At 34.1% G+C, this 15,739-nt stretch overlaps 2 protein-coding genes across 2 annotated transcripts; both read left to right on the top strand.

Moving 5' to 3' along the window:
- The first annotated feature begins 2,581 nt into the window (after nt 1-2,581).
- On the top strand, nt 2,582-8,799 carry LOC120174703 (DNA topoisomerase 2-like). Its single transcript, XM_039181472.1, has 19 exons — nt 2,582-3,133; nt 3,259-3,551; nt 3,636-3,702; nt 3,793-4,063; nt 4,153-4,352; nt 4,452-4,661; nt 4,761-4,874; nt 4,954-5,073; nt 5,158-5,322; nt 5,424-5,765; nt 5,851-5,984; nt 6,070-6,415; nt 6,503-6,689; nt 6,782-6,831; nt 6,916-7,335; nt 7,416-7,590; nt 7,686-7,747; nt 7,833-7,929; nt 8,145-8,799. The coding sequence occupies exons 1-19, from the start codon at nt 2,582-2,584 to the stop codon at nt 8,726-8,728; spliced, it is 4,389 nt and encodes a 1,462-aa protein (XP_039037403.1). The 3' UTR covers nt 8,729-8,799.
- Nucleotides 8,800-10,461: 1,662 nt separating this feature from the next.
- On the top strand, nt 10,462-13,208 carry LOC120174718. Its single transcript, XM_039181487.1, has 3 exons — nt 10,462-10,827; nt 11,671-11,887; nt 12,338-13,208. The coding sequence occupies exons 1-3, from the start codon at nt 10,600-10,602 to the stop codon at nt 12,826-12,828; spliced, it is 936 nt and encodes a 311-aa protein (XP_039037418.1). The 5' UTR covers nt 10,462-10,599; the 3' UTR covers nt 12,829-13,208.
- The last annotated feature ends 2,531 nt before the right edge of the window (nt 13,209-15,739 follow it).

Below are 15,739 nucleotides of genomic sequence, written 5' to 3'. Positions count from 1 at the left end.
ATCCATACTTTCGTGGATTGCAAATTGCAAATTGCGACAGTTTGGGATTACGAATTACAATCCGATTGAGAACACCGGTAAATTCATGCAGCAACGGCGAAAGTAGAGGCGACATTGAAAACAACGATAGTTCCGACAGTAACACTGGTGAACCCAATATTAAATTTTGGTATTTGGGTTTAGGTTTTGGATTGAAGGATTTGAGACAATGACAAGGGAATGTTCGATAATGGGTAGATAGGCGGTAGAGGCAGCGACGACGATAGGGCCGGCCGTCGATGGGGTTTATGCTTTAGAATTAAATATTTTGAGACTTTTTTGATATTTTAGATAAATTTTGGGTTATTTTTTTAAATATACTTTTAAATTTTTTTAAAAACAAAATTAAGTATTTTATTTTCAAATAATTTTTTTTTAAATTATAGAAATACGACGCATGTTATTTAACGAATTTTTTTAATGATTGTTATTGCAAGACAATTAAAATAGTAATGTTTATAACGTTAAACACATAAATCGACAAAAAATAAACACTTAAATAATATATATATATATATATATAATTTAAATACTTTTTTATATTAAGTCTATATTTTAAATATCAATAATTTTAAACAAGATTAAATATATTTAAGTCATCAGTACATTAATTTATACATTATAATGATTACTTTGATTGTGACTATCTTAATATTGTTAATTACAATAATAATTGTAATCATATGTAGATATGATTTATATTTGTAATTAAAACCAAAAACATTATTTTTTAAGGGGAACTTGAATATATATATATATATATATATATATATATAACTTTATATATTTCATGTGCAAATATATATTTTAAGGTTAGAATGAGAGAAACATTGTAGTTGAAAAAAATAAGGGGATGTTTGTTTATTTCAGAATGATTAAGAGCTAAATGATTCAAATGTTGAATGATTCAGAGGCTCTGTATGAATTAACTCTGAATGTGACATGATATTTGATAATGACTCTGAATCATTCAGAATATACTTCTGTGCTGAATCATTTAGCACTGTTTTGCTAAATCAATCAATACTGAATCATTTAGAGGTGAGAAACAAACAGTCTGAATGCTGAACGGTTTAACATTCAGCACAAAATGATTCAATTTAAAACCAAATAAACAATCCCTAAATTAAATTTAGTTCGAGATTATTTGGAGATTAGGATTGACTTAATGATATGCACCAAAATCGTCATACAATCTTGATAATTGACGTAAAGTTGTTCTCCATTCTCTACGACTTCGTATGATCATTTATAAAAAAAAATTTGAAACTCATCGTGCTTTTCTAATAAATTGTTTTGATTTTTTAATGTCGTCGTAACTATCACATGATTGTCATACATACAATAAAATTTTTATCTAAATTACACGACAATTTTTTTTTATTAGAAATATAAAAAAACTCACCAGAAAAATGGACGACGAGTTCCCTTTAAATTTTAAAGAAAAAATCTTATAAAATTGAGCAAAACCGACCAAATAAGGAAGTGAAAAAATTCATATGTTTTAGTATTGATATTATTTTCTCAAATAAGGTGCTTTAAATAGCAACACATGAAAGACACATTAATTAAAAAATATGAAAGAAGCACGGAGTAGTAGATGTCTTTTGCGTTGTTAATAAATGACGCATGGAATAATATGCATATTCATAATGGTCTAAGAAGACATGAGTGTGTACCGATAATAAAAACACAAGAAAGACATCGGATCTTCTATATATGTTCATGAAGACATCAAATAATCTAAATGACTTTAAATACGCACGATAAAATCACCCCAATTTTTTTTAAAAATAAATTGAAGTGTTCATGAAAAATTTTCTCCCAATTCACTATTTTTGCATAATTTTATCTATAAAATTATTTGAAAAAAAGCCGTATAAAAGGGACGACTTTGTCTATTAAAACAAATTTAATACATATTATATAATAAATTCCAAATTATTAATAATTTCAAATAATCTTTTTCACTATATTTTTAAATAAATTATAAGTTTAATACTCTAATTATTATTTTGGTACGCTTCGATTTTATTTTGGTAAGATAATGTTAAAAATTAACAGAACTACTATCACGACATTTTTATTTTTTCAATTATGATATAATATTATTTTATGGTGACATATCAACATCGCTGTTAAATTTTTAACAGAAAATTACTAAATTAAAATTAAACATTAATTAGGTTTTGAGAAAAAAAATTTGAGTGAACAATAGTTGAGATTCTAAGCGTACAATTTACTCTTATTTTTTTTAACTAATCATTTTACCATGAAATTTTTTACCGGATATATAAATTTTCAAACGCGACTTCTAGAATTGTAATGATTTCTTAACCACAACCGTTCGATCATCCAACTCATTGAGATTCGTAGTGATGAGAAGCTTTTTGGTTCTCGTTTAGAATTTTAACAAATCCCGCCCATTTTTTCGAATTTCAAATTCAAATGTACTCGGGCTTTTACTTAACTATAGAACTAACGTTACTCTCCGATCAACATTTCCAGCAGAGCAAAACCCTAAACGAATCCCAAATCCGCCATGGTTACTGATTCAAACCTTCCGCTGCAAAGCGGCAACAACGCAAACATCAAGGCCTCGAAGACCATAGAAGAAACCTACCAAAAGAAGACCCAATTAGAGCACATCCTCCTCCGGCCGGACACATACATCGGTTCGATCGAGCAACACGCCCAGAAGCTGTGGGTTTACGAGAACGATGAAATGATCCATCGCGAGATCAAGTACGTGCCGGGACTTTACAAGATCTTCGACGAGATCTTAGTAAATGCAGCCGACAACAAGCAGCGGGATCCGACTATGGATTCTCTCAAAGTGGTGATCGATGCAGAGCAGAACTTGATATCCGTTTACAACAACGGAGATGGGGTTCCGGTCGAGATTCACCAGGAGGAGAAGGTTTATGTGCCGGAGTTGATCTTTGGGCATTTGTTGACTAGCAGTAATTACGACGATAATGTTAAGAAGACGACCGGTGGGAGAAATGGTTACGGTGCGAAGCTTACTAATATATTTTCAACGGAGTTTGTTATCGAGACCGCTGATGGAAAGCGGAAGAAGAAGTACAAGCAGGTAATATTTTCTTTCTTTCCGATTTTCCCCTGAGTTCCGATTTCTCTGCGACAGTGTTGATTTTTTTATAATTGAATATTGGTTTGAAAATTGATTTCCTCTCAAACTTCTGACTCGTCTTGTAGGTATTTAGAAACAATATGGGAAGCAAAACTGAGCCTTTTATAACGAAATGCAAGGAGGGTGAGAATTGGACAAAGGTTACTTTTAAGCCCGACTTAGCCAAATTTAATATGACTCACTTGGAGGAAGATGTGGTTGCATTGATGAGGAAGAGGGTGTTTGATTTAGCTGGCTGTCTTGGCAAGACTGTTAAGGTTGAGTTGAACGGGAAACGCATTCCAGTGAAATCATTTCTCGATTATGTCAACCTTTACCTTAGCGCCGCCTCTAAAACTAGGACTGAAACTCTCCCAAGGTCTGTATTATTGATTCCATTGTGTTTTTGTTGCATATGCCTATTGAAGGGGTTATTCTCATTTAAAGATGTTTATTTTTCCAGGATTCCCGAGAAGGTTAATGCTAGATGGGAAGTTTGTGTGAGTATTAGTGAAGGGCAGTTTCAGCAGGTATTATTTTCAATCTTTTAACTTTTTTGGACTGATTTTAAGAGTTGTTTATATTATAATAATGTTCATTATTGTTGCTGTACTTTGCAGGTCAGCTTTGTTAATGGGATATCTACAATCAAGGGTGGAACCCATGTCGACTATGTTACCAATCAGATATCTAATTATGTAATGAATGCCATAAATAAGAAGAACAAGAATGCTAACATCAAAGCACATAATGTGAAAAACCATCTGTGGGTTTTTGTCAATGCTCTTATTGACAATCCTGCTTTTGATTCTCAAACCAAGGAAACTTTGACACTTCGTCAGAGCAGCTTCGGCTCTAAATGTGAACTTTCAGAAGATTTTTTGAAGAAAGGTTAGTTAAAAAAGCTCACTTGTGTTTAGTTATAGAGAAGCGGTAAAGGGCTAATTAATCTGCTTCATGGTTGGTTAACTGCATTGCAGTTGCAAAGTCTGGAATTGTGGATAGTTTGCTCCAGTGGGCAGAATTCAAGCATAACAAAGATCTTAAGAAGACCGATGGAACCAAGTCAGGAAGTATTCGTGGGATTCCCAAGCTAGATGATGCTAATGATGCTGGAGGAAGGAATTCTGAAAAATGCACATTGATTTTGACTGAAGGGGATTCAGCAAAATCTCTTGCAGTATGTTATGATTTGTTAATATCTCCAATTCCAAGTTTTACTATGTTGCAGTGTTGCTATGTGAATCTTTTTGTCACTAACAGTGTTTACTTTTTGCAGTTGGCTGGGCTATCTGTTGTAGGCCGAAACCACTATGGCGTCTACCCCTTGAGAGGTAAACTTCTCAATGTGAGGGAAGCCAGCCATAAGCAGTTAATGGAGAATGCTGAAATACAAAATCTCAAGCGGATTCTTGGACTCCAACAGAACAAAGAGTACACAGATGTCAAATCCTTGAGATACGGGCATTTGATGATAATGACCGATCAGGTTAGTGCTGCTGAAGCAGTTTTCTCGTGGAATTTGCTTTTTATTTAATATCTTTGCTTGTGTTCATGCTAGTGACTGATCACCTTGCTTTTCTCACAGGATCATGATGGCTCCCATATTAAGGGTTTGCTGATCAATTTTATTCATTCCTTTTGGCCATCATTGTTAAAAGTAAAATCATTCATGGTTGAGTTTATAACTCCTATTGTGAAGGTAATGATCGCTAGAGTTTTCATGTCGAATATCTTGCACCAAGCTTTCTTGTTATTTATGCTATTGTTTTTTTGCACAGGCTTCTCGCATGGTCAACAAAAAGAAGGAAGAGATACCGTTTTATTCCATGCCGGAGTACCAAGCTTGGAAGGAAAGTTTGGGTGGTAATACAAAGGGCTGGACCATTAAGTACTATAAGGTTTCTGGCTTAAGCAGGATTGATTTTCTCTCTACTAGTTTATGCCTTTGTAGCCTTTCCTAACATATGAACATTTTGTTGTAGGGGTTGGGAACCAGCACAGCAGCTGAGGGGAAGGATTACTTTAAAGAAATTAATAAGCACAAGAAAGAATTTGTATGGGAAGGTGATCAGGATGGGGATTCGATCGAGCTTGCATTTAGTAAGAAGAAGATAGAAGCAAGGAAGAATTGGCTGCGACATTTTGAGGTCTTTATTATGATCAGTTTATGTTACTTTAAATGCATTTGTTCTAGAAAATCTAAATTGCGAGCCTCTTGATGAAATTTTCTTTCTTTTATGTATTGCAGCCTGGCACGCACCTTGATCACAATGAGAAGCTCGTCAATTATAGTGACTTCATTAACAAGGAACTTATTCTGTTTTCCATTGCTGATCTTCAAAGATCAATTCCTTCTATGGTTGATGGCTTGAAGCCTGGTCAGAGGAAGATCCTTTTCTGTGCCTTTAAAAGAAATTTTGTAAAAGAGGCAAAGGTTTCTCAATTTTCAGGTTATGTTTCAGAGCATTCTGCTTACCATCATGGTGAACAGAGTCTTATGAGTACCATTATCGGAATGGCTCAAGATTTTGTGGGCAGCAACAATATAAACGTTCTTCGTCCAAATGGTCAATTTGGTACTCGTAACCAGGTTAGTTGATTTTCGTCTCAGGCTATCACTTCAATATGATTAGTGCTCTTTTCACCACTTAGACTGCTGCTTTCACATGTCACAGGGTGGCAAAGATGCTGCAAGTGCTAGGTACATATTTACTAGTCTTTCTCCAATTACCCGATATCTATTCCCCAAGGAAGATGATGGTCTGCTGGACTATTTGAATGAAGACGGTCAATCAATTGAGCCTTCCTGGTAAATTCAATGTCTCAGTCACTAATACTTTCCGCTGGAACTGCAAATGCATAAAATTAATGCCTTTTTTCCCCTGAATTTTTAGGTATGTACCTATTATACCTATGGTTCTCGTCAATGGAAGTGAAGGAATCGGGACGGGGTGGAGTTCTTTCATTCCAAACTACAATCCGAGAGACATTGTAGCAAATGTGAGGCGCCTGCTCAATGATGAACAAATGGAGCCCATGCATCCATGGTACAGAGGTTTCAAAGGGACAATTGAGCAGACTGCATCAAAGGAATCTGGTGTCACCTACACCATAACTGGAGAGATAGAGGAGGTTAATGAGACCACACTAAAAATAAAGGAACTTCCAATCCGTAGATGGACTCAAGATTATAAGGAATTCTTGGAATCTGTCATAACCTCAAATGATTCATTCATCAAGGTAGTTTGTTCTACTTTCAAATGACGGTTTCTATTTACTTATTTATCATCATAACTTCAATCTCATGATGTTGTAAGCTGCTTGTAGGAATTCAAACAATTCAGTGATGATAAAACCGTAGACTTTGAGATCATCATGACCATGGAGAACATGATGTTGGCCAAGCAAGACGGGTTGCTGAAGAAGTTTAAACTAACAACAATGGTTAGCACGAGTAACATGCACCTGTTCGATTCAAGAGGGGTGATTAAGAAATACGACAACCCTGAGGAAAGTAAGTGCTAAACTAATCCCTATATTGTTTAGTGGTTATAGTAATGAATAACAAGTTGTGACACTGACTGAACTTAATTTGTGTATATGCAGTCCTTGAGGAATTTTTTCACTTGAGGTTGGAATTTTACGTGAAACGCAGGGTAAGGACATTAGAGTTTGTTCTTAGCTTATTGAAATGTTTGAATCAATATATTGATTACTAAAGAACCTATCTTTTGCTACAGAAACATGTGTTGGACACTCTTGAACTGGAGTTGTTGAAAATGGATAACAAAGTTAGGTTCATTCTTGATGTTGTAAAGGGGGACATCATTGTGAACAATAGGAAGAGAGCTGATCTATTCCTTGAGCTGAAAGAGAAAGGTTTTACTCCTTTTCCAAAGAAGAAGAAAGTGGTGGAAATAGCCGTGGCTGGTGATATCGATGGTGAGGAACCTGAGGACAACTTCGAGGCTAGCGCTGCAGCAATCGAGAGTGATTATGACTATTTGTTGTCGATGGCAATCGGTACCTTGACCCTGGAGAAGGTTCGTGAGCTTATTGCGGATAAAGATAAACTCCAGCATGAGGTTGAGTATTGGAGGAAATCAACCCCAAAGACATTATGGCTGAATGACCTTGATGAACTTGAGAAACAGCTAGATGTATGGACCCTGAACTAGTTTTCCTCTTGAATTGATTACTTGTCATATATTGACGTTCTCATGATGTTTTGGTTAATCAGGAGCAAGATAAAGCTGATCGGGAAGCTGAAGAACAGCATGGTCAAGACCGAGCGAAGAATGGAGCTGGCAAGAAGGCTGCCGGGAGACAAGCAACTAAAAACACCAGGAAGCCTACTAAGAAAGACCAAGCTGTTACAGAAACCTCAGATTTTTCACTCAGTTCAATGGAAACAGGTTTTCTTGTGATCCTAATTTCTTATTCCTTTTTCACTCTAACATGGAAGATTTCGAAATCGAAAATGATGAGTTCTTCGACTTGATTGAACCAGAAAATGTTCCTGCTGCTGTTGTGAAACCCAAAGGCCGGGCTGGTGCAAAGAAGGCTACGAAGGTTCGGTTGTTGTTTTCATATGTATTATACTCTCTCCATGGTTGGTATTTCAACTGATCTTTTGTTACGTCCATATTAATGGCAGGCTGACAGCGATGACGATGACGGCGACTTCGATATTCCCGATCTACGGGAGCGTCTAGCCAAGCACAACATTGATTCCTCTCCTGATCATTCTGCTAGTATGTTTTTATCCTAAACTTTGATATTCGACTCCATGTATGGTAGTAGTCAGGGATGCACCGAGGGTACCGGAAATGCGGCCGTACCTCATAAATTCGTATTCCTAAATTTCTAAAATAATGTCTGAAATTCGAACCTGACATAAAGTTGTACGTCTGTCTGTCGTAGTAGATTTGTTCATTGAATGAATGTTGATCATATCATATTGTCACAGATATGGAAACTGAAGTGGCCCAAGAGCCTGCCGGAAAGAAAGAACCTAGCAAAAGGGCACCTGCTGGTAAGAAGAACCCTACCATATCTCTCACTGAGATTTCAGAAAGTATAGGCGAAATCAACATCAGCGATGAAGACGTGGAAGTAGCATCACCAGCCAAGAAAGGTGGTCGTAAACCGGCTTCAAATTCCAAAGCCGGTAAGCCACCGGCCGCGGCTGCTAGAAAGAGAGGTCCGGCTGCTGCCAAGCAGCAACAACAAAAGCTTTTAACTCAAATGCTGAAGCCTACTGCATCGGTGACAGAAAGTTCAGGGATATCACCTGAGAAGAAAGTTAGGAAAATGAGGGCGTCGCCTTTTAACAAGAAGAGCGGTTCGGTGTTGGGTAAGGCGAAAGGTTCTTCTTCGCTGCCTTCGATGGAGGAAATCGACAGTGATGAAGAAGATGAAGAAGTGGCGGTGGTTGTGGAACCGAGAGCCAGACCTCAAAGGGCTAACAGGACGAAGACAACGTATATTGTTAGCGATTCAGAAACGGAGGAGGACAACGCTGCTGAGGATTCGGATTTTGAGGAGCAGTAACTATGTACTTCGATTGTTCTTCTGCGTAGCATATCACTCGTATGTCGAACTTATGATTGTTAGTCGATGTTGAATTTAATGACTGATTTGGTGTATAATCGTAAAAGTAGGTTTCTGACCAAAGCAATATTGATGGAAATAACGAGTTAAATTAGGTTAACTTAATTTATTATAAAAAATATATATCTTTCGGTTGAATTAGTCTGATTTTAGAATTATATACTATTTAGTGTTTCTATTTGATTCAAAGAGCATATTCTTTCTATTCAAATTTGATACAATTTAATTTTTTAGAGTATAAATTTGATTCAATCTTGTTTGATATGATATAAAATAGTGATTAAATTAAAAAATTTATAGTGAGAAGGAGTATTATAATAATTTTAAATTTATAAAAAGATACTATTATCCAGAATAAAAGGTTTTTCACCTTTCATTTGAATTTAATCCGACTTGGCTCAAAATTAAGTTTATTAAAAATGATTTTGATTGAGTTGAATAAACTTAAAAATTTATAAATTAATCCAATTGAGTCGAACCAACTTAAAAACTGAATTTAAAGTTGGAAGAAAAGGTTGGTCAACGAATAAACAATCACGTGATTAAATATCGAATGAGATTTGTTTTATCATAAATTGGATGAATAATTTAAAGTGAGAAACAGATTCAATAAAAAAATCTAATAAATAATCTTAATATTAACATTTTATAAATATAAAATAACATTAAGTTTAAATCTACCTTTATTACTCAACTAACTACACATGCTAAACATTCATTACTTGTTAGTTATATTATATTATAGAAGGATCAGTTTGACTGATTCAATGTGTTTTTCTTTTTCAATTGTTAAGTATTCAAACATTCAATTCTTTATCAGTTATTAGTATTCAAACATTCAAAACTTTGAATTTGACTTGGTTATCAAAAAACAAAACTTTTTTTTTTGTTATAGGAAAAAAAAACTTCTAAATACATGATTACATAAATAATTATATATATACATACATACATGTAGAGATGACCGCACCCCCGAAAAAATTTAAATTCCTATAAATAATTTTTTTTGTATTTTATATTGATGATATAATTTTATATCTTTTGAAATTTTACACCTCTAAAATTTTAATATAATTTCCTAAATTCGTACATTTAAAAGAAAATCATGGGTTTGTCTTTAGTTATAAGGATAATTCTTTAGACTTTTTTTTTCATTCACAACTTTAAAACTCGAATTCATAACCTTATATAATCGACATAATGTCTCGTCCCAAAATATAAATTTTTATTTTTAATTAAAGTACAGATTAATTTATTTAAGAAACAAATTCCCCAAAAGAAATTCCAATGAATCTACCCCCAATTACGTACTCAATTCTAAAAAAAACGTTTTGAACCCTCTTTAGAATAAAAATACATTTTATTATGAAAATATCCGAAAAATCATTCTCTAAAATTAATTATATTATAAATTTTCTATTTTTAATAGATTACAAAATTATCTAAATTGTTTTCAAATAATATAAAAATATTACTATAAATAAAACAAAATGAACAAAACCTTATTAACAGTACAATAAATGTTGGTTATCCAACAAAAATATTATTTATATTGAGAAAACAACCGAGGTTCATATCTGTAATAACAAAACAATCGCAAGCCCGTTTCCGTCATTTCACATCTCCGCCATTAAAAATAAAATGCTCTTCGTCTCCGTCGAATTTCGTGAGCAGTTTCCCCATCTTCTCATTTTCAGTCAAACTTACGTGAACGACCCCTCTCGAGTTCTTTTTGGTGGTTGGTGTTGAAATTGCAAGGAGGGAACGGGGAAAATTGTGATCGGACGACGGAGGAGGTGTGTTGGTGAACGATGACGGGGTGCAGCTTATGGATATCAACGGGGGATCATCGGAACAACGATATCAATTCGAATAACAATGGTTTGTGGGGGTTTAGCAACGAAAGAGAACACGATTTGGCTTTGATGGTTAGCGATTTCCTGGAAAACAACGGTGGTAGCGGCGGCGCCGATTCTTGGTGTAGCAGCGACAGCGAGTCGGGTTTCTCCGATCTTATCCACCTTGCTGATAAAATTCCCGTTAGTATTTAGCCATTTTCCCTTTTAAAATATTTGTTTCCTTTTCTGTAGTTTATTATTTGTATATTTTTTAGATTTTTCATATTGGGTTTTGAGGTTTATTGTTATTTTCTTCTCTCTTTATGTATATAATTTGTGTGAAAGAACTAGCTGAATTAAGGGATATATATTCATAATATGAAACAAAGCCTTGATATTGAACATGAATATGAAGCTTTATAGATTTTTTTATTTAACATTAGAGACTCCTTTATATATTGTTATTGTTCATAATTCAGATATGCTTATTGTTATTGTTCATAATTCAGATATGCTTATTGTTATTGTTCATAATTCAGATATGGTTATTGTTATTGTGATTTGCCTCTTTTATTAGCACAAATGATGAATGGTATTTTAGATTAAATTAAATGAATAAATTCCGGATACTGTCATCTGAGCTCATGTAACTCAGTCCGATATTGTTACAGATAACGACACTAAACGATTGCAAAGCTTGCAAAGCAATAAGAAATAAAATGATAAGAACACACAGATTTACATGGAAAATACTGACAAGGGAAAAAACACCGATATAGTAGAAGAATTTCATTATAATCAAGAAGATTATGCGAGAGTACATCAAACCCTATAATCCTATATGTATATATATAGTTAGTCGGACACAATAACCGAATTTGGTGTTTGTGTCATTTTATATAGTTCGGAGTATTGTTTTTGAATCAATAAGCATGGGAATTTGCTGATTCTTTGTACTTTTAAACTCTCTTTCTTTTCCCACCAAAAGCATTTACTAAGTTTTATTGCCGTCTAATTATTTTGTTCTTTTCTGTTGTGTTGCAGTACCATAAGCACTCGGTCTGTCAATATGATTTGGACTTGTTGTCTGTGGTTCATTCGCTTGTATTATCGATGGCTGAGACAGACCTCCACTTTGTGAGTTCGGGTCCATGTAATGCGAGCTGCATTAGATATCATCTTGTAAAGCTGTTGAGGCTTTCTGGCTATGATGCTGCTCTGTGTGTATCAAGGTGGCAGCGTTGTGGCAAAGTTCCAGGAGGTACAACAGTAGCTTCTGAATCCTAAATTATACATATAGATGCACACATACATATATAGTATTTTCTCTGGATCATTTAAAATACCCGAGTTTGTTGTTGCCTAGGGGGTAGAATATAGGACTCTTATCGAGCTGTTTCTTTCAAGTTGTCCTGCATATGTTTGCTTGTGCGCTGGCATGAGACTTTGTTGCGGAAATTTCATTGTTCTGCTGCATCTGTATCTTTGTTGCCCGTATCAGAGTTTATCCATACCATTCATGATGAAATGAGTTTCAAGATTCTGTTCAATTAGTCTAGAATGTATGGTTCGTAATAATTTTTTTTGCTAGCTGTAAAAATAGTGATATTTTGCAACTTTCTGGGTTTCCTTCCCGCAACGGTTTTAGTTTATATGTTAATCCGTAAGATTAGTAATTTTAAGAAAACCAGTTTGTGACATATATATGCAGGTGATCACGAGTATATTGATGTGGTCAATTACAACAATGGGAGTTCTGAGCGTTTGATTATTGATATCGACTTCCGAAGCCATTTTGAGATAGCTAGAGCAGTTGATTCTTACTATCAAATACTGAATTCACTACCAGTTGTCTATGTTGGCTCCTTGGCTCGGTTGAAACAATTGCTTCAACTTATGGTTGAAGCCGCTAGGTCGTCTCTCAAGCAAAACTCAATGCCGTTCCCTCCGTGGAGATCTCTTGCTTATTTGCAAGCGAAGTGGCAATCACCCTACCAACGACAGATTGCTCCTATTGAACACGATATTATTGGCGGCAATGTTTCTTCTTGTCATAAACAGTGCAAAGGGCATTTAAGGAGGCTGCAGCCTTCGCTTCAGTCTGAATTAGAAGCAGAACGGCTACTGAAACCCATAAACATCGATAATACCAGAAGATTGAAGCATGACAGGGCAAGACGCTCATCATTCAGGGCTCTCTGACATGTACAGATTTTTGAACTGGGAGATTGAAATTCATTTTTTTACCTTTTTTGAGAGATGAATTGTATTGCGGCCTTTTCTTTTAGCTATTCTTTTTCTTGATAGTGAATAAGTGCGGACCTTGGAATGAAGGGTCGGTTCTTATGGCACATTAAGTCAATAACATGCAGTGTTTTGTTGTTCAGACATCTTCATTTCTTATCTCGAGCTGCGGAGCTATGCCTATGCTTCTCGTCAATATTTTACATGTTGGTAAGTAACAGTATTGTTTTACGAGAACAGCTTCGGAATTGTTTGGTCCGGAAAGTCTACTACACTATATAGATTCTTATGTGTTTCCCTAGCCTATTATTTTTACGAGGTCGGGAAGTTTGTCCTTAGAATTTTTTGTTATTTCTTCTTCATATGTGATTCTGTTGTGGGAAATATGGCTTCATATCTTTACATAGCCATAAAGAACATATGTTTTGATTACATATATACAACAATATGAAACAGTATATTAGTTGTTTTTGTTACTGACCCTGTTTTATGTTCTTGTCTCTGTTACTCAAAACGATCTATTTTGTGACATAAATTTTGTTTCCCCATTTCATTTAGAATAAGTCAGTCCTCGATGGGCACTCTCATTTGTTTATTTGGATTGGAGGTGCGGTAAAAATTAGTGATGCAATGCAGTGAAATTGTATATCGAAATGCCGAATAGAACCTCCTGGTTTCTCCCGATCTTTTATTTGATGATGCCTTTCTCGCGCTGCTCCTAAAAACTGGGCGGGGGAGACACATTCCTTGTCCTACTCGAGCTAGAGAGTTGCTCCCTAGAATTACGTGGAGTGTAACACTCTAAACTCTATCACCATAAGATGAGCAGATGCTACAGGTGGAGGGTTAACACTCTAAACTCTATCACCATAAGATGAGCTTAAGATGCTACAGGTGGAGGAGTTAACACTCTAAACTCGATCACCATAAGATGAGCTTAAAATGCTGCATTGACTTGTCGAAACAACACTAACTTCAAAATCTTTTCTTTTCACAGTATAAATTTATGTTATTATAAAAAAATACCAAATAGTTATAAATTATTTATGCAAATAGAAATTTCATGACAATTTGAAACAAATTAAACTAGTACAGTAATAATGGAATTTACATACTAAAATACATAAATAAAGATCTTATGAATACATATGTCCACTAAAGTGATTAATATTGTATTTTGGTATGAATGTTGGATCTCTTGTTGTGAAGATACTCCTCAAACAAGCTAAAGCTATTAATTACGAATGAAAGAATTACAAAGTTGAATTTATAAAAATTTAGTTATACACATATACTCTACTATATTATTTGTAATTCATAAATGTAAACAGGTTAGGCAATATAAGCAAGAGATACAAGCCTATGCTAATTGATATAAAAGATTCATTGTTTTCTATTTACCAATAGATTTATATAGTCCCCATATAATTTTATTCTAGATGATTTGATATAATATATCTTAAATTTTCATCTTTATCTCAATTTGGTTTACGATTCTAATGAAGGCTTTGTCGTTCGTGCGTGGATAACTTTTAGGGATGACTCTTGAAGTGATGTTTGTGTCTATGAAGTTGGTGGTAATGTATGTATATATATGCATGCATGTATGTAGGGAATGCAGCCTGAGTAATGATTATAACCATTGTTTTTATAAATATGTTTAAGGTTAATCTATTGTGTATACATTTGATTATGTGCATGTCATTTGGAAAGAACACAATTAAAGGCGGCTTCCTCACCTATATAGGGTTGTGGGAAAAATTATTTTCACATGTAAGACATCTATCATATTATTTTTTGATTTAGGGTTTTTTATTGGTCTAAAAACGCCGTGCATTTCTGGAATCTTCTCAATTTGCCTGAAGACACCATGTAGTCGTGGAATCTTCATATTTAACTTGAAGACGCTATTAAAACACCTGGCATCTTTAGGTTGATATTGTTTAATTCATCCTAGATGGGGAAATAATCTTCATGTTAGCTTATATTAGGAATTAAAAATTTTCACTTACATTATCTCAGCCATTTTGCCAATTAAAGTCTCATAAAGTCTTTTAATTTATATAAATGCCATTATGCAGGTTAGGATGGATTCTACTGTTGGAATGGAAAGTAGTAGTTCTTTTATAACAACTAGTTTCCTTGTTTTTTTAGATATAACTAAATTTGATTTATCAAAATAAAAGAAAATTTATGCTCTACGCACATGAATAAAATTATGTATGTTGCTTGAACAAATATTTTAGGACATTGATAACAAGTTAATAGAATGATACCGTAAAGTATTGGATTTAAATTGAAATTCACTAATACATCAAGGGTATTAACGTAAAAACCTTTAAATTGTTATAATTTCAACAAATACTTGCCATATATTTCTTTGGTATAATCATTGATATCCAATTTATTAATCAACTAATCCGAATTGAGTATTTCAAAGGCTAAAGCGATCATTCCAACTCAGTTTGTTTAATTATCAAACGTCAGAATTCAAACTCTTAACATTGTTTAAGAAATTTTGTGTCTTATCCCACTAGATCAACTGACTGTTGATTGTTGATCCATCTATTTTTTAGGATAACTACAATGGAGTATTCATTGTATATGGTCAGCCATTTATGGTATATGCACCTTATTTCAAGAAAAAAAATTAAGTAATGAAAGAAAAATAATCACTCAATTGAGTCTAAAAATGGCTTAGCATTGATTATTTGAGATTTTATTTATCCTCCCTAGGGTTTTCTATTTGGGTCCACTGCTTAGAAATTGGTTGGTATAATATGTTACCTTTTATTTCACTTATTTCCTTATTTGTCCCAATAAAAAGCAAATATTGAAAAATATACAATGCTTCTGGCGCCTATTTAAA

Source organism: Hibiscus syriacus, unplaced genomic scaffold, assembly GCF_006381635.1.
Source record: "Hibiscus syriacus cultivar Baekdansim isolate YM2019G1 unplaced genomic scaffold, ASM638163v2 tig00112114_pilon, whole genome shotgun sequence".
NCBI lineage: Eukaryota > Viridiplantae > Streptophyta > Magnoliopsida > Malvales > Malvaceae > Hibiscus > Hibiscus syriacus.
This window is presented reverse-complemented; position numbering and strand designations above follow the sequence as displayed.